The sequence below is a fragment of the Gossypium hirsutum genome, chromosome D01 (genome assembly GCF_007990345.1).
Source record: "Gossypium hirsutum isolate 1008001.06 chromosome D01, Gossypium_hirsutum_v2.1, whole genome shotgun sequence".
Lineage (NCBI taxonomy): Eukaryota > Viridiplantae > Streptophyta > Magnoliopsida > Malvales > Malvaceae > Gossypium > Gossypium hirsutum.
The window spans coordinates 8,967,970-8,991,898 of NC_053437.1; the positions used below are offsets into that span (position 1 = coordinate 8,967,970).

Sequence of the window (23,929 nt, forward strand, 5' to 3'; positions counted from 1 at the left end):
TAATCTTTGCTCGAGTGCCGTAATGGTGTTTGGTTGGTTGGTTGGTTTCCAGGTTAACTGAACAGTGATTTTACTTAATTAGGATCATTTAACGGTGTCTAATACATATGATGTAATGGAATGCAAATGCATGAAATGAATGCAAAAAAAAAAGACGTTGATTCTAGTTCAATTCTTTACTAGAAAACTTCTCTAGACAACAAATCTCTTTACACAAAGCGGATATATATACGGCTTCGCCCTCGTACTCCAAGCAATGACATCGACCATTCAGGTATTAAGATGCATCTCTTTTCTATGATGAAATGTCATGCAGTCAAAAATGTCATGCAGCCAAAACAAAACACACAAGTTAGTATCATGCATAAAATCATAATTCAACGTACACAAGAAATAATAAAAGAACCTATTCAGGACTCCTCTAGGGTTTGGTATAGCTCTACCTAGGGCAAGTTCCTAAGGTTTACTATATGAGGGTTAGTTTCTAGAGCAAGGGTACCTGAACCAGCAGATTCCTCGATCCTTACCCATTATAGGCTCATATGGATCGAGTTCAGTTCAGGGGAATACATTTCCCTATGGCTGCACGGAGATGAAAATCTCACGAAGACATAGGTACGGATGTATCCCGGAAGCGGTCTACTACCCTGCACGGAGGTGAAAACCTCACGAAGGACTAGTTTTTCGCTCCAACTTAGAGGGGTAAAACTGACCATGCAATGCAAAATGCAAATACAGATCAACCGACTTGGTCCAATCATGCAAACATATCATGATGAAAATGAATGCACAGGGAAATCATGATTTGAAAACAAAGATTGGATTTTTCAATCACAAGACAAAAATTAATCAATTTTATGGCTCAACTCTCTAACAGCCCCCAGCGGAGTCGCCAAGCTGTTGAAACCGTTTTTTGAAAACAAAAATTTAGTTGTCGACTTTTAAAAAACGAAAATTGGAGTCGCCACCTATCTTTGATTGAGGTGTGATCGGCTCACCTTAAAAACAATTCTGGTCTACGAAATTTGAGAAAATAGGTTCAGGAGTCAGTCACGCACAAGGAAGGGTTAGCACCCTCTCAACGCCCAAAAATCGGTACCGAATTTGATTGTTTAATGTCTTGGTGTCGAAAATTTGAAAAAATTTTAAAAGAAAACTTTTAACTCGTGAATGAATCAAAATAAAACATTCTTATTTCAAAGAAATAAAACATCACACCCAGTGAGTTAGGGCACAATATATTTAAATCTTCAAAATACCAAATATTGCCTTTTGTTTTTGAAATCCTTATTTTGAGATAATAAAAAGTCATGACCAGTAAGTTAGGACCCAACATTTTTGAATTCCCGAGAATAAGCTTTTATTTGAAATTTATGAATTTATTGCAAAACAAATACTTGGCTTTCTAAATCCATCGAAAAATAATCGCAATCCAGTAAGTTAGGACACGATCTTTCTTGAGAATCATGAATACCAAATATTTTGAAAATTTGTAAAATATGACGATTTTAATGCTTTGACGCAACCAGAATATATATTTTCTAAAAGACATGTTAAAAAGTTAATGTATAACATGAAACAAATACTTCGATTTAAAATATATATGTATATATATTTACAAAGTATGAATATATATAGACATGATATATAGGTGAATTTTGCAAATATAGGTATGGCTATGAAATACCAAAGATGCATACATATTTGAAAACGTTTATGCATATATATGTACACAAAAGTCATGAAAATAACAATAATAAAATACATATGAAATATATTTATGCATTTACAAAAAAATGTATAATATAGTATATTGGTAAATATAATAATGTGGAAAATACATTTATAGTAAGTTTTAAATAGATTTGGATATATATATGTACATATTATATAAAAAATGTATAAACATGTATAAATTATAAAATATGGAAAACGTGTAACTATTATAAAATATAAATGTATATATGTATATATGTATGAAAAAAACTATGAAAATAAAATAATAATAAAAACTATGTACATAATATGTATATGTATTTAAAACGTTTAAAATGTATACCTATATATTTACATACATATGTGCATATATAGATATAATGATAGTAACATATAATATAATAAATAAAAATATAAACTAATAATGATACAGTAATAATAATATAAATAAATAGTATTAGTAATAAAAAATTAGAATAATAAATTAAGGATTAAGTTGAAAATAAAAAGAATTTAAGGGCTGAATTCAAAAAAAAACGAGAAAGGGAGCAGATTAAAACACGCGTAACAGGAGGAGGACCGAAAGAGCGATTTACCCAAACCACCCAAAACATTGCACAGCAGTGGATTAAAATAAAACAAATTCAATATTTCATAGGAAAAATTGGAAACAGAAAACAATGATTTTGAAACGATGAGATAAAAATGGAAGGATTAAAAACGTAAATAACCCATCAATGCTTTAAAACCCTTTTCAATCCTTAATTAAAACCCAATTCCATTTGCAGCATAGTAGCCGCAAGAATTATTTCATCCTCTCCCCTGCTCTTCACGCCAAAATCCCCCTTTCAACTTCGATTTGGATGAAGCGAAACAAAGATGTCGACGGCGCGCCATCGTTGGTAAGAATCTTCCTCCTTCTCTTTTCTTTTATTTATTATTTTTTTTAAAAAAACCAGTAGAAAAATGAAACAAAAAGCAGTAAAAAAACCGAATAAATAGATCACCTTCGACAATTGTTTTCTTTTTCTTTCGTATTTTCGTATTCTCTCAATACAATCGGTCCCTATTTTACAAAATAAAACGGCTTTATATAGCCCGAAAAAGAAAAAAAATCAAATATAATTGCTATTTTTTTGCTGTTTCTTCTCTGTCGGACTCTTTGAGTTCGTGCTTGCAGGTGTTTGTGGAGCGCACGTGGAGGAGTCGGCCCCGAGACGTGCGGCGACTGGAGGCTTTGCTGGAAGCGGGGAGGCTGATGCTAGGGTTTCCTAACCCTTCCTTTTCCATTAATTTCGAGCCTGGGTTAGGAATTAGCTACTGGGCCCGTTATTGGATTTGTAACAAAATTGGACTGAAACATTAGCCTTTGTTTCTGTTTGGTTTTTATTTATTTAACGGGACGGGCAGAAATTGGGCCCTACAAGATAAAAAGGTTAATTTTGTGGCATATGATCTAGCTAGAGAAACTAGAGCAAGAAACAATTAAATGGTGTAGAGAGATCCTAAGAAACAGTCCAACAGCAATTAGAGTGTTAAAAGCAGCTCTTAATGCTGTTGATGATGGCCATGCTGGACTTCAGGTACCAAATCGAATCATAAGCAACCCATTTTAAAAAAAAAAATTTATTCAATCTGAAAATTTACTTGTTTCATTTCCTCTACATATTTTCAAGAAGTTGGTGGAAATGCGACACTCATATTTTATATAACTGAAGAAGGGAACGAGGGGAAAACAACATATGTGGAGCGTAGACGCCCAGATTTCTCAAAATTTTCAAGGCGACCGTAAGGTTGAGGATTGGGTGGATTCAAATGGTTTCTACTTTGCAGTGTACCACATTACTTTTATTCATTTCCAAAGGATGCTTGCTCTTTTATTTAATACACCCTGTTTTGTTACATGTAAAACAATCTCATCAGTTGGTTTCTAATTAATCAATTTGCTTCTGAAAAAGCTCTCGGTTTGTATTTCGTTCCACATTGATGTAAATTTTATTGTATTAAATATAAAATTTATTATATTCAGGATTTCCAAAAAATATTTTCAGGAAACCTCCCAAACAACAGAAAATATTTTACACAGATTCATCCAAACACCAGAAAAATAAATCATTTTTCAGAAAACATTTTACTTGCAAACAAACGGAGCCTTAGTTCAGGTTGATGGATAATTAAAAGTCCACTTATGTTTGCGTTTTGAGTGGAAATAAGAAAAACCATTCCATTGGATTGAGGTAGAATGTCTCAACTTTATATTTTGGGCAAACTAATTAGTGGTCATCTAACTTTTAGAATATTTTTATTTTGGTCACTTCAAAAAGAATTTTTATAGTTTCATCATCATCGTTAGAGAAATTTACCGTTTTAGTCACTCAAACATTAAATCTCTAATGGCAGCTAATTATACATGCTTCATCATCGTTGGTTTGCTAATAATGATCTTCTTTGAGACCGTTGCAACTTTGAACTTTGATTTTTGGAGAGAAGAGATGAAAGGCTTCCCACCAAGCGAGCTATAAATTCGTACACAAAAATTTCATGTCATAAATTGACTTGAAAATTTAGAGTCAAATTGTATTGATAACTTGAAAAGAAGATGCAATCTCTAGATTTCTTGATTACAAAGAAAACTCATTTGATTCTTCTCTTTGATGGAGCTTCGACCCAAAGGTAATCTTAACTTGATCTTTGAATGATGCAATTTGTTTCAAAGGTCATCGATACTTGATCTTAAAGCTGAATTTGGTAAGATGTTTGTTTGAGAATTTGATTTGATTTAATTCAAGAGCCGCCGAGACTTGATATTGAATCAATGATGTCCCCTTCAAGGGTTGTCGAGACTTGAATCTTGAAAACAAGTTTGAAGAGAGTTTGAATCTAATATTTAGACTTGATCTTAGATGGTTGATCCCGCTTCAACTATCATGGTGACTTGCTCTTAAAACAAGTTTTGACATCTTTTTTTTCTCAGTTGAACAATATCAAAAGGTGATTTTCTTCATAAATAAAATTTGACTTCTTTTCCTCAATTAAACTAGATTGGAAGGTGGCTTTCTTCAAATTTGATATGGCCTTCATCAGAATTTTCAAATTCTTTTATTTATTATTTATCTCATACTAGTTTAATTAATTAGAGATAAAATAATCATTTATTATTATCACTTATTTATTTTTTAAGTACTAATAATATACATTTTTATTATTTATCTCTTAATTAATTTAAATTAATTATAAAAAAATTTTATGATACAAATATGATATTATCATTTACATCTATAATAATTTTAACTTAATAGGTAACACTTTGTAATCGATTCAGAAAATTCTTCATCTATAAGGATCAATAGACGACAATGTCTAGTTAGGTAATACTATTAGTATAACTTATGGTAGAAACTGTGTGATGTCCTTGAGTTATAAGGCCCAACCTACAAAATTATATTTTTATACAAAACCTAAAATTATTTATAATCTTTATTCAATTTTTAAATAGAAAGATAAATGTATTTTAGTTAATTTTAATTCATGTGTTGCTGCACTAATAACGATATTGATTCTAAAGAAGTTAAAATTAATCAATTAAATGAAAATTAAAGAAAAAACATATAATTCTAATAAGCACTTACAAAACAGGGATTTTTTTTATTTAATGTATTAAATGAAAATAGGAGTATATAATAATTAAAGAAAATACTCTTAGAAGACTTGTAAGTGTAAAAACCAGAAAAAGGTTATGAAATGTTATTATTATAACAAAGCATGGTGTGAAAGAAGAATTGCAGGCGTTTAAAACCCACAAATTGTTGATCATAATCGTAAATGAGACTTGTTTTCTGTTTATATGATATTACGTTTCCCATAATTTCTTTTATTTCTTAAAAATTTCATACATGAATAAGAATTACAAACAATTGAGAGCCACAAAACAAAGGCTTTAGAGGCCACAACTCCAACAAACCACATGAATGAAAAAATTATGGAAATAAATCAACCCACGTTACTAAAACAAAATCTCAATCTAGGAGGCTGTTAAGTGCCTCGACTCTCTTTAAAATTTTTAAAGTTTTAAATTTGTAAAAATAAAATTACACCCCTAAAAATGATAATTTTTTTATTTAATCCTTTAAAAATTACATTTTTACTATCGTAAATATTACAATTTATTTTTGGCCCCCCCTAAAAAAACTTTTTGACTTCGACCCTGGTGGTAAACGTTTAAGTCGAGATCAAGACATTATTATATTATTCAGTTAAACTACTTAGTTGGTAACTCAATTTTTAAAGCACTTTTATTTTGATCACCCCAAATGAAATCATTGCATTAATCTAGGGGCTTTTGTTGATCACACAAATATATGTATCGTTCCAAGTAGTATAAAATATTAATCCCCTAGAGAGCTATTACTAATCAAAACACCAATCTCCAAGTATTACTCTAGAAACTATCCAAATTAATTGATAATAATTTTTTAAACTAATTTAAAAGTAAATAAAAATAAGCAACGCAAACTAAATCAAATAAACAAAATGGCAAAACCCAAAAATTTCATCGAATGCGTTAGCAAATTGATCTATCTCCATCCAGTTTATCCTAATAAGTTTATTATTAACTTGGGAAACTAAAATTCACTTAATTCTCTTCCGAGCAATTAAAGAACTAATTTAATTTAACCATTGAGCTATATTCCTATGCCAATAATGTAGACTAAATTAATTAAGAATTGCCCCAATTATGGCTACCCAAGGTAATCATGTATATTCCTATCCTAATTATCAATCACGGATTGGCCCATCTAATTAAGACCAAGAGTTATTCATTCTAGACCTAAAATAAAAAGTCCTCTTTCGCTTTCTTGAGGTTTTGTCAAACTAATAGTTGGCCAGACTATTATCAAAGAAGAACGATAATAAATAAATAATCTAAACTCTATTAATAATAAATAGAGATGGAAGAATGAAATCCATTGTAACCTTAGAAAATAGATTCTGTTCATGGAGAATTTGGGAAACATTTTAAAATTAAAACAATAACTAGACGTAATAAAATGAAACAAAAAGGAAAAACGATGGAGAAACTCTGTCTTTTCATTGGAATCCATTAATTCTTGATGCAGGAAAGCTTAGGCGGCTCCTCCTCTTTTTCTTCTTCTCCCCTCCTTTTTGGTTTCGTTTTTTTCCCTTTTATAATCCTAAAAGGCGTAAGTTTTTTTTTTTAAATCAGGTATATGCACTTGGAGTGAAAAGTCATATGTTTGCTTTTTCTGGGCGAAGATATTTTTCGTTGAAACGGAGATTCGCCTGTCTATGTTTGTTGGGTTGAAGACATTTTCTGTTAGAACAGAAATCTACTTATTTCATGCTATTCTTTTCCATACTTTGTCGGACCTACATTGGATAAGATCGCATAGAAAATTAGTCCGAATTAACATTATAAATATATAGTTAACTTAAAACATCAACGAAATAAAATTCCTAAAATCTATCAAAATTAAATTATAAAATAAAATACAGTCCTACTAAAATAAGGAACAAATAACCCTAAGATATTAGAGTTATTTGCTTTCATTTTAGTCATTCAAGTGTTAAATCTCTAACGAAAGTTAACTATTCACATCATATCATGTTTACATTTTCATTTTGGTCACTCGACCTTTAGGTCGTTTTCGTTTTGATCACCTAGAAAATATCTTTTTTAAATATCGTTTGGGGTAAAAAAATCAAGGATTAAAGTGAAAAAGGTGGTAGATCTAAAATAATACACAAAAGCTATGAATTTGTACTTGTTTATCTCATTACCAAAAATTTTGATTTTTTTTAATATTGAAAATTTAAATTTTAAAACATCAAGATAAATTGAATAAATTGTTGAGAATTTTTTATCCATTAATAATATCAACTGATTTGATACTATAATATTTAATTTAATTAATTTAATATCCTTTTAAAATTTAAAATTAACGAAAACAACTCAAATAACTCATATTTAATAATTTTCTATGGAACTTAAATTTCTTTTGATTATATAATATCGAATCTTCTATGCTAAGCTAAAATAAAAGGAAAATATCATTGCAATTAATTAAATTAATCAATTGTTCTTTGTTTGCATAAATAGGTGATGAAAAAATTATGAGTTTTGTTTTGCATGGAAAATGAAACTAATTAATTTAATTAATTGTAAGGATTTTTCTTTACTTGTAGCTTAGCAAGGAAGATTCGTGATTATATAGTAAAAAAAAATTGGGCTTCATAGACAACAATTAAAGATAATAATTTTTATTGATAATTTTTAAAAAAAATTCAAAACATCAAAATAAATTATTGAAAATTTTTATCCATTGATAATGTCAATTGATTTGTTACTATAATTTTGAATCTTAATATTTAATAATGTATATTTCAAAACTCAAATTTAGAATTTGACAATATTTTTGTATTATTTTAGGTTTTAACGTCTTTTCACTTTAATCCTTGATTTTTTTTACCCAAATCAATATTTAAAAAAGATATTTTTAGGGTGGCCAAGATAAAAGCAATCTAAAAATTGAATGACTAGAATGAAAATAATGTATATAATTAATAACCATTAAAAATTTAACGTTTTTGTAAAGATTTCATTTTGTAACAACAAAATGAGTGAAAAAGATAGTTTTCTAAGTTTGTTCATCATACAGCTTTATTTGGTCAACTCAACTTGAATGTTTTATCTGATGATAAAACGGTAAATATAGAATTATGTGAGTCATAGAAATGATAATCTCGTACAATGTTTTCTTATGCAACCATTTGTATTCTTTACAGCAGGTTTTTTGCTTTTTAATTAAGTACAAACTTTTACTTTTATTTTTTAATAAATATTAAATGAATTATTATAAAAATATGTTAGCTAAATTCCACGATCGAAAGTGGTCAAGCAGCGTGGGGAGCTGCATGATCCATACCTTCATCTTATTAGATACAATGATAATCAAATTTAAATTTCGAGATTAATTTCAGTGTAATTCAAACTATATGGAAAGAGATTTTACTAAAAATCTTTAATCCGTTCAGTACGTTGATTGTTTATGCATGTCACCGAATTTTAATTTTTAACTTAATTTCGAAAATATTAATTGAACTTGACATTAGAAAATGAGTGTATAAATCAGTAACGTCACATAATTTAATGTCACATTAATATTTTATTTTAAATTTTAACATTTTCATCTTAAAAAAATTATATAAAATTTTAAAATTCAGGATAAAATTATTAACTATTAAAAATAATACAATTCTTTCTCTTCCATCCAATTCTTTACTTTAATTAATTAAAACATTAAAAATCCAACTAATACGATGTCTTCCATATCCAATTCTTACAACGTTGAACTGAAAATGATCTGGCCAGCTAGGAGTGCCAGATGTGTCAAATCATTTGGGTGGGTCATCTGCTAATAGGTCCCTCCGCTGTAACGCAATCATTTTTGCCCCTCAATAAATCCAAAACAACTTTCTCCATTTGAGCTACTTTGGCAGAAAAGGTAATTAAAGAATTTATTTTGTCCTATTTTCTCAGAAAATTCTTTTCTTTAAATATTTTCTTCCGACAGTAATTCCAAATAAAGCTAAGTTCTAATCTTCAAAGCCTATAGACATAAAGGAATTTTAAAAAAAAAAAATCAAGACTCTAAACTGCGGAAGGTGAAATGGTATATATGCCCCTCAGTTACTACTATTACAACATCGGCATTTGAGTGGGGGGTACTTGGAGAGTTTCATATCTTTTTAACTGCAACATGCAACCGTTATGTTGCTTACCTATATTAATTAAAGGTGGATTTGGATGGGCGATTAAGTGCGGTGCGGTACGGTACGGTGCGTTTAGCTTACTTTTTGTCTCACGCTACAATATCGCTATAGTATCTAATTTCACCGTCATTACTATTTTTACACTAACCGCAGGTAAACGCACCGCCCATCCAAACTCACCTTAAATGTAAAAAGATTGAGTACCCTCCTATGGGTTAATTAACCCTAGTTTATGATCATCATTGCGATTAGGGTTAGGGTTTTGATAAAAGAATAATAATTTTGCTTGCCTTAGAGCAACATCCAAATCTAAACAAGAAAGATTGGGATTGATTGATCTTTTGTCCACACAACAATTTGGTAGGGTATCCAATTTCTTGTCTCAGTTATTTCATTTTTTTTCCATTTTGCTTGTGAGAAAAGAAAAGAAAATTCCTAAATAGTATGACATTTTAGTTTATTTTATTGCTAATTTTTTTTATGAGATGTAATAATTAGGGGAAGTGTCAGACAAAATTATTTTGCATCTTATCTTAGAATGATTAGAATTATGATATTGGGAACTTGTAATATGGTCCAATATATTATTGTGTAAATTAGAAACAAAACAACAACGTAATTACTAATATGATAATGTTCAAATTAATAGACTTTTAATTCATTTTCAATTTTGTTTATCCTACGTTACGTTTTAGTTACTTATATTTAAAATGTTACGTTTTAGTCACTTACGTTATCGTATTGTAATATTTTAGTCACTAAGTCATTATTGCCGTTAACGGTGTAATGATAAGTTGACATGACACGTTAAATCATCATTTCAAACAAAAAATTTATGTTAATTTATGCAATCAGTCCCCATATTTTTTCGTTTTAAGCAATTTAATTTTTTTCCTTTAATATTCTTTTAATTTTCCTTTTTTTCTTTTCTTTTTCATTCTCTTTTGTTTCTCCCTCTGTTTTTCTCCCTTCTCCATTTCTTTTAACGTAAATTTTGTATGTTAACCATTTGTTAAAACTAGCCACTATAATGTTTATTTTTTTAAACAATTTGATTTTTTTCGAGTGAGGCAAGCTTGTAGACTAGTTTTAACAAATGGAAAACATAGAAAAACTACGTTAAGAGAAATGGAGAAGAGAGGAAAGCAGAAGGAGAAGAAGAAAAAGATAATGCCAAAGAAAAAAAGAAAAAAGGAAAGTTAAAAGAACATAAAAGAAAAAAATTAAATTACTCAAAACAAAAAATATAGGGACCAATTGTGGAATTTAACCTAGAATTTTAGTTTGAAATGATGATTTATAGTGCCACGTCAGCTTACCGTTACACCGTTAACGGTAATTAACAGCTCAGTGACTAAAATGTTACAACACGATAACGTAACATTTCAAACATAAGTGACTAAATGTAACTTGAGGCAAACAAAAGTGACTATTTTAATAATTTATCCTTAATTTTTATGAAAACATTTTCAATTGTTTTATAATGAGATGCATTGTAGAAATTAAGAATATTGTCAAACAAAAAAAAAATCATATACTATTGCCCTATTCAAGTGAATGAAAAAGTAAAAAAGAAGTAAAGAATTTGATAATATATATTTTTCTCCAAATAGTATGTATAAAATCTAAACCAAATACATACCATTTTTTTCGTAAAAGAGATTTGGTTGATTTATTTGTTTAATTTAATTCAGAAGCTTACCAATAAAAGTATCATGGAGATCCTTATATTAAAAGTTGGATTGTATTTTGTTTCCTTGATTAAAAAATGAGCAAATTAGTCCCTATAAGTTAGATTAAAAAGCAAATTAAAATTTTTATTCATTTCAAATGTTAAAAACTACTCACTGTATGACAAAAAAACATGTAACATGTAATTATCTGATTATTTTATCAATCATCCTAATTTTTAATAGTAAAAATTAATAAAATTTTTAACATAAAATACTAATTTAATTTTTAATCTAACGTACAATGACTAATTTATCTATTTTTTAATAAAGGAAACAAAATTAATTAAAGCGGAAATAAAATTGACATCACCACCTTTAATATAAATAAATTGGCCCCATTCACCAACAAAGGACAAAAGAGTCATTCCAATTTTCCTAGCCATTTATTAAAGTCCTTTTCCTTTTCTTTTCTTTTTATTATTATTTATTTTCGTATCTCCTTTTCCCAATCTTTCTATGCATTCATGGCTATTCTGAGAAACAAAAAGAGCAGCAGCGTCTATACCTTCGTATTTTCATTATTTCCCTTACTCTTCTCTATTTCTCATTCCACTTCCATCCATGATGTTCTAGTTTCAAGGGGATTACCAGCAGGGCTACTCCCAAAGGAAGTGAAATCGTATACACTAGCAGAAGATGGAAGCCTAGAAGTATTGTTGGATGGACCATGCTTGACCAAGTATGAAAACAGGGTGTTCTTTGACAGCGTAGTGAGGGCTAACCTTACCTATGGCAGCCTCATTGGGGTGGTTGGGCTAACCCAAGAAGAACTATTCCTTTGGTTACCTGTAAAAGATATCATAGTAGATGACCCTAAATCTGGTCTCATCTTGTTTGACATTGGTGTTGCTCATAAACAACTCTCCTTATCTCTCTTTGAAGAACCTCCTCACTGTAAACCTCAAGGTAAACCATTCTCTTTCCTAATTTTCTCATCTTCCGAAACTGAAAATCTTTTCATTAAAGAAAGTAGGGTCATAGCTTCATTAGTAGGATTTTTTATTATAAATTATAACTTCATTTTGTTGGTGCGTTTAATGTTTAGATAAATTCTGATTTTGTGGTTAGTTAGGTAGGGTTATTATATTCTTAGTAAATAAAAATGTTTTTTTTTTCTTTTGATTGTATCGATAAAAATGAGGTGATATTGATTTAAATTCAAACAGTTAGATATAATCGTAATTTAAAAAAATGGATTTTAGATTTTAATTTAATTATGTTTAGAATTATTTATAATCTCTTTTCACTCGTAAATAAAAACACAAACACGTTTTAACATGCTTAAACCTACAATTTTCTGTCTATGCCCGGTGAAAACTCAATCCGCATTACTTACTAACAAAAGAAAAATGAATTTAAAAATCCGTTGAAAAAATTGAATTTAAAATTTTGGTTTTTTAAAAGTATTTTGATTCATCTTTTGTATTATTGGGTTATAGTTCAACTAATAATGTGAAGGTTTTGGCAGGGATGTTGAAGAATCAAGGGAGAAAGGAGAAAGGATTGGAGGCTGTGAGATAGAAAAAAAATTCCAAGCACATAATTAATTAGGTTTTTCTTTTAATTACAGGTATAATACAAACAATTTTAGTTTCTGTTTAAGAGTTGTAAAGAAGTGTTACTTTCAATCTGGCTTCCATTTTCTTTTGTTTTAAATAGCACAACAAATCATTTTAAATTTATATCATTTTATTAGTGTAATAGTAAGATATATTACATTTTATAACAAAAATACTCGTTTAAATATTAGAAACAACAAATCTCATAAGTTAATGTAAAATACATAAAAATCGATATATCAATTTTTTTTATAAATTTGTAGTCTACTTTCAAAATAGAAGATATATTTGATCTTCTAAATATTCGAAGATTCAGATGGTCTGAAATATATATTAATGTGTCAAAGTTAAATAAAACATTTATTTCTGAGTAGTTTAATCAAATTTTAAACCAAAGAAAAAGAATGATTTACTCAACCATTGAGCAAAGAAAATGAAAAATGAAAAAGCCCACCTTCGCCTTCACCACCAAATTTGCTACGCCGGAAAAGTGGGTTTACCATTAAACGAACCCACAAGCAGCTACGTGTAGGGGCGCATGAACCATTTTTGCACCCTTCTATTTATTTGTTTGTTGTTTGATTTTGTTTTTGGCATTATTATCATCAGTCTTTGCATTCCTCTTGGACTTTTCCCTGTTCTTTTTCTTTTTTTTTTTCATTTCTTAATTCTAGCTAAAACTATTTGATACAAATTTATAGAGATTTTTAGATTTCACAAGTGAGTTGAGAGTGTGATTTAGTGTATAGTAAAAATGTAAAAAATTTATTACATAAATAAATAAATGTGATACTTGTCATATCCTTTGTCGAAACCTTTTTTTTTTTGTAAAAGGGGTCGATTTAAAAACGAAAATGGAGTCACCACCAATCTTTTTTATTTAGGTGTGATCGGATCATCTCATAATTTAATCATTTTAATAAAAGTTTAAATTTACTAAAACGATAAATTTTTTTTGGTCTACAAAATCCAGAAAACGGGTTCGGGAGTCGGTTACACACGAGGAAGGATTAGCACCCTCAATATGCCCAAAATTGGTACCTAGTTAATTACTTAATGTCTTAATGTCAAAAGTTGAAATTTTAAAAAGATTTTAAAATACGATCCTTTTTTATTAATGTTAATTTTAAAACTACTTGAATAAATCTAAAAGAATGTTAAAGACCCTCTCGTCTCGAGTTAACGAAATGTCACATCCCGTAAGTTAGGACACGACACTTGGAACCCTTGAGAATAAGCTTGCCTTTAATTTGAAATTTCATGTATTTTGAAATTTTAAAGGATATTTTACTATTTAGGTTTAACAAGAAAATTGAAACCCCGTAAGTTAGGGTACGATTTCTCGAATCTCTAAAACGCGAAATATTGCCTTATTTTAAAAATTTTCCTTTTTTGAATAATAGCGAATACAATACTTAAACGAGGTGCATTTATTTTATTAGGGATAAAATGTTACATTAATGAATAACAATAATATGAAAATACGAATAAACAAATTATAGGACACATGATGACAATAATCACACAATGTACATCATTTTTAATACCAATTAATAATCAAAGACAAATGAAATAAAATAATATAAAAAACAATTTAAAGTAAATAATATAAAAAGTTTAAAATAAATAATATATGAAAAAATTTAAAATAAATAAATAAATAACAAATTTGCAAAAAGTTGAAATCAAACAGGTTAGGGACTAAATCAAAATAAAAATGAAATTTAAATAAAAATTATGACAAAATAAATAAATAAGGACTAAAATATAAAAACGCGAAAACACAGAGGACCAAATAAAATAAAATAAAAACCAAATCCTGGACACGTGTCCATTTTCTAGCGCGTCAGTGAGCCGGGGTACAAAACCGATCATGCGCATACAAAACGTGGATCCCCCAGGAGCGGGTCGAGTCGTGCGCGGGTCGCGTCTAAGCGATGCCATTTACCGTCTGGGGCAAGGGTACAAAACGACAACATTTTGCTGAGACTATTTAAGTTAAAAAAATTTTAGAAAAATCATTTCAGCCCATTTTTTTAAAAAAAACTTTCAAAAACATCTCAAACTCTTTCTCCCTCTCCCCTAAATCCGGCCAATAGGGCCACTGTCCGTCCGTCATGGCCACCGACCGACGACAGCGTTGACCTCAGTGTACGGCGGCCGAAGTCCAAAAACAAAGGGCTATTTCGACCGTTTCGACCTCTTTAAGCCCGTTTTGAGGTTGAAACTTCCTATAATCAAACGAGGATGCCCAGACAAGCAAAGGACCCCTCGACTTCCAGTCACCTTTCATCGGAGGTGCCTACCTCAGACATCCACGACGATGGAGCACAACCCTTAGGTACGCCTATTTTAGACTTTTTCTTTTTTTATTCTAAGCCTTCTTATTTAAAAAAATAAAAAGAAGAGAGAAAACATAAAGAAATCAGGAAAAGATCAAAACCACCACCTTTTAAAACTTCTATTCTGCTTTTTGATTTACTAGTGTGCGTCAAAAAATTACAAGAAGATGTTGTGGCTTTTTTATAACCGAATTACAAGACCGTTTACTTTTAGTTTTTTGTCGTTTTGCTATTGTTTCTACTGTCTTGCGTGTTCTTGCTTTCTGCCACTGTTGTTGCTGCCATTTTTGTTGTTTCTCTACAGGTTAGGCGTGGTCAACAGAGGGAGGTCAGACCTTGAGACGAGGCGCGGGCGGTGCGCCCGAGGAGGAGCGGCACACATGGGGGCTAGGGTTTCTTCTTTTTTCTAAAAAGATGTTTAGGCTTTGGGCTTGTTGGGCCACTAGGGTTTTTTGTAATTTGGGCCTGTTGGGTTTGTTGTAAATGGACTTGGTATTTGACTTTTTATTCATTTGATTTTATTTATTATTTGCATTTAGTCTTGGGCACGGGCAAAATTGGGCCATTACAGCTGCCCCTCTTTGCTCGTTGTCGTGTAACGAGAATGGAGCAAATACTTTTAAGAAGGACTAATTTTGCCCGGTCTTACTGAATTGGGCCATTACATCCTTAACCCGCTTGTGGAGTCTAAAATTCTCCATTAATGATATATCAAATAATTACATTAATTCTAAAATCATTTGTAATACTAATTCATACTACATTAATAAATGTCATCTTTGGAAAATCAGATTACAAGGTGGAAAGTAAAAAAAATGTAAATATGAATAATTTAAATAAAAAATAATTAGTTTACACTAGAATAAAAAAAATCTACAAATGGATTTAAGAAATTATCATTTTTTTTCATTTTATAATAACATATAATAACATTTTAAAACAATAGTTTAAAATATGTAAAAGTATATAATTAAAAAATAAAGATTTTCTTAAAAAGGTCGTTTTTATTTTATTTGAATTTAAAGAGGTAGTTTTTTTTTCCCAAAATAAGTTAATTTTTTAAATATTTTGGCATTTACCAAAAGACATAAATACTCGTTTTAGATTAACCATTAAATACAAATTAATGAAAATAAATATTTTACTTATTTCTACTCACAACCTATCCTTACTCTTAAATAAATTAAAAAAATAAACACATTTAAACAAGCAATTTACCAGAAAAAGTCCTTTTTTTTAAAAATTTACCGAAATGGGCCAATTTTTTTTATTATTTACTGGAATGATCCATTTTTCGGGAAATCGCTCCCACGTCAGCGCGATGTCAGGGTACATGGCAGGACATCGCGTCCACGTCAGCGCGACCTGCTGACGTGGACGCGATGTACTGCCACGTAGCGCGTTCCTGGGGACGCGATTTTGACATATTTTTCACGTTTGGTTTTTTTGGCTTTTAGGGTTTAGGGTCAGGCTTTTTAGGCAGAAAATGTTCCAGAATAAATTATTTCGAGTTGACGTTTCTGGTCAAATAGTATAAAATCGCTTCTACCAGGATGCTATTTGAGAAGAAATTGTGAAATCGTGCCCTCGTGGACGCGATTTTGCTACAGTAGGTCATGTAAGAAATAATTTTTTTTCTGATCTTTCTGAGCAAATAGTATAAAATTGTTTCTACGAGAATGCTATTTGAGAAGAAATTGTGAAATCGCACCCTCGTGGACACGATTTTGCTACAGCAGGTCATGTTAGAAATAATTTTTTTGTTGACGTTTCTGAGCAAATAGTATAAAATCGCTTCTACCAGGATGCTATTTGAGAAGAAATTGTGAAATCGCGCCCTCGTGGACGCGATTTTGCTACAGTAACAAGTTTGGGCTGAGGCTATAAATTAGGCAGAAAATGTTCTTAGAATGCATAAGTCATAGCAGAAAAAATTTAGAAAGGCTAAGAAAGTTAGAATTTCAAAATGAGTGAACGTATTAGTGCTGTTATTTACTACGATGGTGAGGTTTTCCACACCGAGAATGGTGTTGTTTTTTTGTCAAAGAATACGGTGCGACTGTCATTTAACCAGAACATAGATTTGACAGAACTTCGTAAAAGAATTAGGCGTAAAATCTTCGGAACGACGCCAATGAAAGTTCTGTCAATCACGTATCGATTTTGTTCTTGTGTTGATCTAGTGACATATGACTCGTTCAACATAAAAGGTGCTCGTAGCTTGGAGGTAATGGTGCAGACTCATCTTGCTAGTGGAGCAACTTATATTGAGTTATATGTACAATTTACGTCGCCAGCTGATGTACTGCCGTCCGGTGTTCGAGATGTATACACGACCCCTGCCCGACACTCGGTTAGCGGGTTACAAAATACGGAACAACCCATGTTCGGTAAAGGTGTCGAATGCACATCCCCTGCAAGACACTCTGTTGGTGGATGGGACATGTACGTCGGTGGCTCGACGCTTGATGCTGGAAATACGTACTGGGGAATTGCGTCAAGTTTTAGTGGATGGCAATCTACATCCAATTGGGGACGTTATCAAATGCCCAGAAGAAAGGATGATGTACTACCTACGACGTCAACCGGTGAGGGGACGTCGTACGCTGCAGATGATTGTGGGTTAGAAGATGACTCCGATGTGGATCCACCTCTAGAGCCCGGGCAGGATGGTGCAGAAGTGGGATTATTTTCTAAACCGGAGTCTATTTTAATAGAAGGTGAAGATGCTGAAAGGAGTTCAGATGATGAAGAAAATCCACGATTCAGAGCATACTCACCTCCAGTCCACATGCATAATGTCGATCTGTCAGCAGATGATGTGTTAGAGTTTCTAGATCTACCACACCGGTTGCGCGATCGTACAAGTTCGGGGGTAGATTTCGGTGAACTTGAAGTTGGTAATCAATTTACCAACAAGGATAGTTTTATTGGTGCTTTGAAACAGCATAGCATCAAAAACGGCGTTAATTACCACGTCGTTAAATCAAAAACTGATAAGTTTGAGGCGAAGTGTGCGGTGCAATACGGCACATGTTCATGGAAAATCATCGCCTCGTTAAGGAAAAGGAAAGGGTTGTGGGAGATAAAAAAGAACAAATGTCCACATACATGTGCTACAGGTACAGGATTGAATGTATTTGAATAATAATTTTATTTTGCAATGTTGTATTATTTAATGTACTCCCTCTGTAGGTGTTTCACAAGATCATCCCAAAATAGATTCAGCTATGTTAGCCAGCTTGGTAATGCCCACGATAAAAGCAGATCCTAGGACTTCAGTGCCGGTGATAATTGCCAATATCCGTAGCCAAATAGAGTACACGCCCTCTTACCGCAAGGCTTGGATAGCTAAGCAAAAGGCGTTGGAGAAGATACATAGTGGGTGGGACGCCTCATATAATGAAATATGGCAGTGGTGTCAGGTGCTAGAGAGATACGTCCTAGGTGCCATCACAGACCTTGAAACGGAACATGCGTACTACAACGGCTGATTGCTATGTGGATGCCAAGTGTTCAAACGCTTATTTTGGACCTTTAAGCAATGTCGAGACGCATTTCCATACTGCAAGCCGTTGGTACAAATTGACGGTACCTTCATGTTCGGTAGGTATACTCATCGGCTATTGGTTGCAGTGGCACAGGACGACGGTGGGAGAATTCTTCCAATTGTATTTGCAATAACACCGGGGGAGTCATCTGATGACTGGGATTTCTTTCTCTCTAGGTTAAGGAGGCATGTCTGCCCCCAACCTGATATCTGTGTTATTTCAGATCGAGGCGCCGGCATACTAGCTGCATTTGATCGAGAGGGAAGCTTGTGGCAGCGCACACACCATAGATATTGCCTAAGACACGTTGCTTCGAACTACTACAGGCAATATCCATCCAAGAGCGAACGACGACAAGTGACCAACATGGGTATTTAGTTTATAACTGTATTATTTCGTTTGTCAATTTTAATTAGTTTTATTGGTAGAAGTGGTATAAAATATTCGCAATTATCTTATATTGGCAGGGTATGAAATAAATAAAGATCGTTTTCAAGAGATGTTGGCAATTTTACGATCCCAAAACGGAGAAGGGGCAGACTACCTTTGTAACATACGTTTCGAACAGTGGACATAAGCATACGACGGAGGCCTACGATATGGCCATATGACGTCGAACCTGGCTGAATGCATAAATTCTGTTCTTAAAGGAACACGCCATCTACCGATAACATCGGTTGTGCGAGAGACATATTTTCGTTTGGCGGCGCTATTTCCAAAGCGAGCAGCAACTTATGCTGGCCAGATACAGGGTGGACATGTATGGTGCAGTAAGGTAGTTTAAGAAATTAACAAAGCGAAGGCGAGGGCAAACATCATGCATACAGTGTGTCACGATCGAGACAATTTATGGTTTCGCGTGACAGAGTTTGACAGACCGCACCAAGGTGTTGTTGGCGGGCAGTATCATGTACACTTGCGAAACAGGACTTGTGACTGTGGGAAGTTTGATGCACTTTGTTATCCATGTGCTCATGTTATTGCAGCTTGTCAGAAACTCCATCTGGATCCGATGAGTTATGTGGACGAAGTCTACAAACTAGAAAACATGTACAACATATGGAGACACGTTTTCCCACCGGTCCCAGATGAATGTAAGTGGACGCCTGTATCTCTTGCTCCTTTTAAGCTGTTACCGGATAGAGAATTGCGTCGCAAACCAAAGGGCCGACCTTGCTCCACTAGAATACAGAACAATATGGATATCCGAGAAACATCCAGTCAACAGAAGTTGTGCGGATGTTGTAGGAATCGGGCCATACAAGTCGATCATGCCCTAATCGCAATAGCTGAATGTAATTTTAGAAAAAATTATATTTTCTTCAATTATTAATTGGTAATTGTATTAATTGTTAGTAAAATTATCAAATTAGTTTAATTTCTTGTCAAATTTTTAGTACCAGTCAAAACATTTTACCAAATCTAACATTATGTAAAATTATGTAAAATTATTAAGCCAAAAAAATTGTGTTAATGGTTAGTAAAATTTATCAAATAAACTAAAATTATTAAGTCCGGAAATTGTGCTAATGGTTAGTAAAATTATCAAAATATGTAAAATTATTAAGCCAAAAATTGTATTAATGGTTAGTAAAATTTATGAAATAAACTAAAATTATTAAGTCCAGAAATTGTGTTAATGGTTAGTAAAATTATCAAAATATGTAAAATTATTAAGCCAAAAATTGTATTAATGGTTAGTAAAATTTATGACATAAACTAAAATTATTAAGTCCAAAAATTGTGTTAATGGTTAGTAAAATTTATCAAATTAAGTTACGTTAGGGTTAGGGTTAGGGTTTAAGTTAGGTTAGGGTTAGGGTTTTTAATTAAGTTATGTTAGGGTTAGGGTTTTTAATTAAGTTAGGTTAGGGTTAGGGTTTTTAGTTAATTTAGGTTAGGGTTAGGGTTAGGGTTTTTAATTAAGTTAGGTTAGGGTTAGGGTTTTTAATTAAGTTAGGTTAGGATTAGGGTTAGGGTTTTTAATTAAGTTAGGTTAGGTTAGGTTAGGGTTTTTAATTAATTTAGGTTAGGGTTAGGGTTTTTAGTTAATTTAGGTTAGGGTTAGGATTTTTAATTAAGTTAGGTTAGGGTTAGGGTTAGAGTTTTTAATTAAGTTAGATTAGGGTTAGGGTTTTTAATTAAGTTAGGGTTAGGGTTAGGGTTAGAGTTTTAATTAAGTTAGGTTAGGGTTAGGGTTTTTAGTTAGGTTAGGTTAAGGTTAAGGTTTTTAATTAATTTAGGTTAGGGTTAAGGTTTTTAGTTAATTTAGGTTAGGGTTAGGGTTTTTAGTTAATTTAGGTTAGGGTTAGGTTTTTTAATTAATTTAGGTTAGGGTTAGGGTTTTTAATTAAGTTAGGTTAGGGTTTTCAATTAAATTAGGGTATTTATTTTATTATATCAAATAATATCAGTTATGTTCTTCAAAAATTTCTATGCGTATTACATCAAATAAACTTCTATTTTATTACATCAAATAATAAATTTAAATACGGCAATCAATGTCTATGCCTGGGAGATTCAGTTCCATATGGCGGCCGTCGACGGTTGCGCGCTGGATTCCTCCTTCCTCTAGCTTTTGGCGGCGGTTGTTCTTCCTCCGGTGGTGATTGTGGTTCTTCCGATTCGGCATCTGGTTGTCGGACTTGGGACGATGATCCACCTTTAAAGAATAGTGTATGTGGAGGTGTTTGCATCATGAACGGCGACGGTGTTTGAAAGCCATACATTGCAGGCGATTGGTAAAAAGGAGAGCTCCCCGAAGGCATGTGCGATCCCTCCTGCGCCGCTGGCCTAGATGTCGACGGTCCGCTCGGCATAACAGGAAATGGAGCTGAACGGGGCATTTGGCTCCAACCTGCCATAGTATTCGGAAAAGGATACATGTAAGGGTTAGGGTACATATAAGGGCTAGGAAACATACCTGGCATCATAGGGAAAGGCGGTTGCGTGGGTATCATCTGTTGAATTGCTGCGTCAGGTGACTGCGTTGGTGCTCTCGTTGGGGCCGGTGATTGCATGCCCGCTGATGATGCGCCGGGTGACTGTCTAGGCCTCGTTGAGGGGCTGCCTTCGAAGTCTTCTCGTCTTGGATTTAGAGGCCTGCGCCTTTCCCTTCCGAGACGTAATTGCTGTTGCCTCTCCTCTGGCGTAAGTAAATACGGCTTGCCATGGATCCTAAACCATGGCATGTATTTTAGAACGTACGCTAACTCCGGAACGATGATTTCTTCCCGAGTAGGTAGATATTCATGCCGATTTTCCCATATTTCTGTGTACTCGGACCAGTATCTAGGCCAATCCGTACCTAATAGCCGAAGGTCGATTTTGTGGTGCTCGTCAAACTCCTCAGGGTCTGTAGGAATCAGTTGTCTACATCCAAACTGTCGTAGCACTCTGTCTGTCTGGTGGGGCTCCACGGTTGCATAGTTGATCAACACCACTTTCATGTGCCAAGCGTTCGGATTTTGTAAAAACTCTTCTGGGATTACTGCCCGAATTGTCGGATCCTCGTATGGTGTCCATTGAAACTATATGAACATGATAGAAATATTAGTTATATACATAATACTAAATACTAAATACTAAATATCAATCGACTAGCGAATGTATGAAAATATATATTTGCAATAATACTTACTTCTGCTTCTGACCGTTGGTCCAATAGAAGTCGTATATCTTCAAGTTCAGACGGTAATCCACGATAACTTGCCGGATGGTTCCACCTAATTAAATAAATTTTTAGCATACTTTTATTCTTACAAAATCTACATAATAATTTTAAAATGTAATATAAAATTTACCTCGTTACGAGTGGGAATGTATATGGGTGGTTCACTCGAGGACGTAGAAATGGAAAGTGAAACCGTGCCCATAATTGCAGTAGTGACAGGCAACCTTCGATGGTTGCTCTCCTCAGTCGCGTCTCTCCGCACATCTCCCGATATAATGTTGCCAAGACGGTAGACCCCCAACTAAATTCACCGGCTCTTCTAAAATCAACGAGTTTTAGCAGCCACCTTAGATGTACACGGTTCCGTGACGTGTCCGGCATCAGATAACCTCCAATTATTTGAAGAATGTATGATCGAGCATATCGAATTCTTTGGATTTCGGTTGAATTTGCATTCGGATCGGGGAAGGTGGCACGTAACCACCCCATCTCAACCTTACCTCCATCCATTTTTTCCGGAATAGTGCCCAAAAGCTCGTAGCACACCGCCTCCCAACTGCTAGATTGGGCAAACCCGGTGACTGGGTGGTCGTCCACCGGCAATCCCAACTGCATGCTGACATCTTCTAGAGTGATAGTGCACTCTCCACATGGAAGATAAAATGTGTGCGTCTCGGGTCTCCACCTCTCGATCAACGCACTAATCAGTTTCGGGTCCAACTTTCATCCTCGGCCTACCGTCGCCACGTGCCAAAAACCCGCTTCCCGCAGGTAGTTCTCTACTAACGGTGATGGAGGAGCATGCATATTCCGGATATGGCATTCCAATACCCGATCTTCAGACTTTTATAACAAACAATAAATTAATAATTATCTAAAAATACTTAAATAAAAAAATCTTAAATAATAATTACAAATTAAATTTAATACTTACCATTTTCATTTGCTCCACCGATATGTGATTGCTATCAAGACGAATCAATGATCCGACCATTGATGAAAATATAAAAAAATTTAAAATTATTTTAAAAAATATAAAAAATTTATAATTATTTTAAAAAATAGATTTGAGAGAATTTTGGAAGGAAATTGAGAGGAAATTAAAATTAAATATGGGTTTGAGAGAATTTTGGAAGGAAATTGAGAAAATTTTGGAAGGAAATTGAGAGAATTTTGGAAGGAAATTGAGAGGATTAGAGAGGAAAAATTAGATAGGATTTGTTTGTATAAAAAATAAAAGGGTGGGGGTATTTATATTTTTTCTTTTGACCGTTGGAGGGGAGGGCAATGGTCAAATTTTTGACCGTTAGGGTACTGTTCACGCGCGGAGGACATCGCGTCCACGTCAGCGCGACCTGCTGACGTGGAAGGAAATCGCGTCCTTAAGGGCGCAATTTACTTCCACATCAGCAGGTCGCGCTGACGTGGACGCGATGTCCTGCCATGTACCCTGACATCGCGCTGACGTGGTCGCAATTTCCCGAAAAATGAACGATTCCGGTAAATAATCAAAAAATCGGCCCATTTCGATAAATTTTGAAAAAAAGAGAACTTTTTCTGGTAA

General features: G+C 32.9%; 1 protein-coding gene and 1 long non-coding RNA gene across 4 annotated transcripts; both read left to right on the forward strand.

Annotated features, from left to right (window-relative positions):
* The first annotated feature begins 2,272 nt into the window (after positions 1–2,272).
* Positions 2,273–3,742, forward strand: LOC107951771 (uncharacterized). Of its 3 annotated transcripts, XR_001698594.2 has the most exons (3): positions 2,378–2,618; positions 2,897–3,299; positions 3,393–3,742. It is a non-coding gene; the product is annotated as an uncharacterized lncRNA (long non-coding RNA). The 3 variants fall into 3 exon arrangements; XR_005909259.1 differs by having other exon boundaries at positions 2,273–3,299; XR_005909260.1 differs by having other exon boundaries at positions 2,273–3,299; positions 3,396–3,742.
* Positions 3,743–11,662: 7,920 nt separating this feature from the next.
* On the forward strand, positions 11,663–12,922 carry LOC107952604 (uncharacterized). Its single transcript, XM_016887807.2, has 2 exons — positions 11,663–12,146; positions 12,709–12,922. The coding sequence occupies exons 1-2, from the start codon at positions 11,705–11,707 to the stop codon at positions 12,759–12,761; spliced, it is 495 nt and encodes a 164-aa protein (XP_016743296.1). The 5' UTR covers positions 11,663–11,704; the 3' UTR covers positions 12,762–12,922.
* Positions 12,923–23,929: the final 11,007 nt, after the last annotated feature.

Coding starts and splice junctions, on each gene's coding strand:
- LOC107952604 (XM_016887807.2), top strand. CDS start 11,705: ATGGCTATTCTGAGAAACAAAAAGAGCAGCAGCGTCTATACCTTCGTA. Junction 12,147..12,708: donor TCCTCACTGTAAACCTCAAG/GTAAACCATTCT, acceptor AGGTTTTGGCAG/GGATGTTGAAGAATCAAGGG.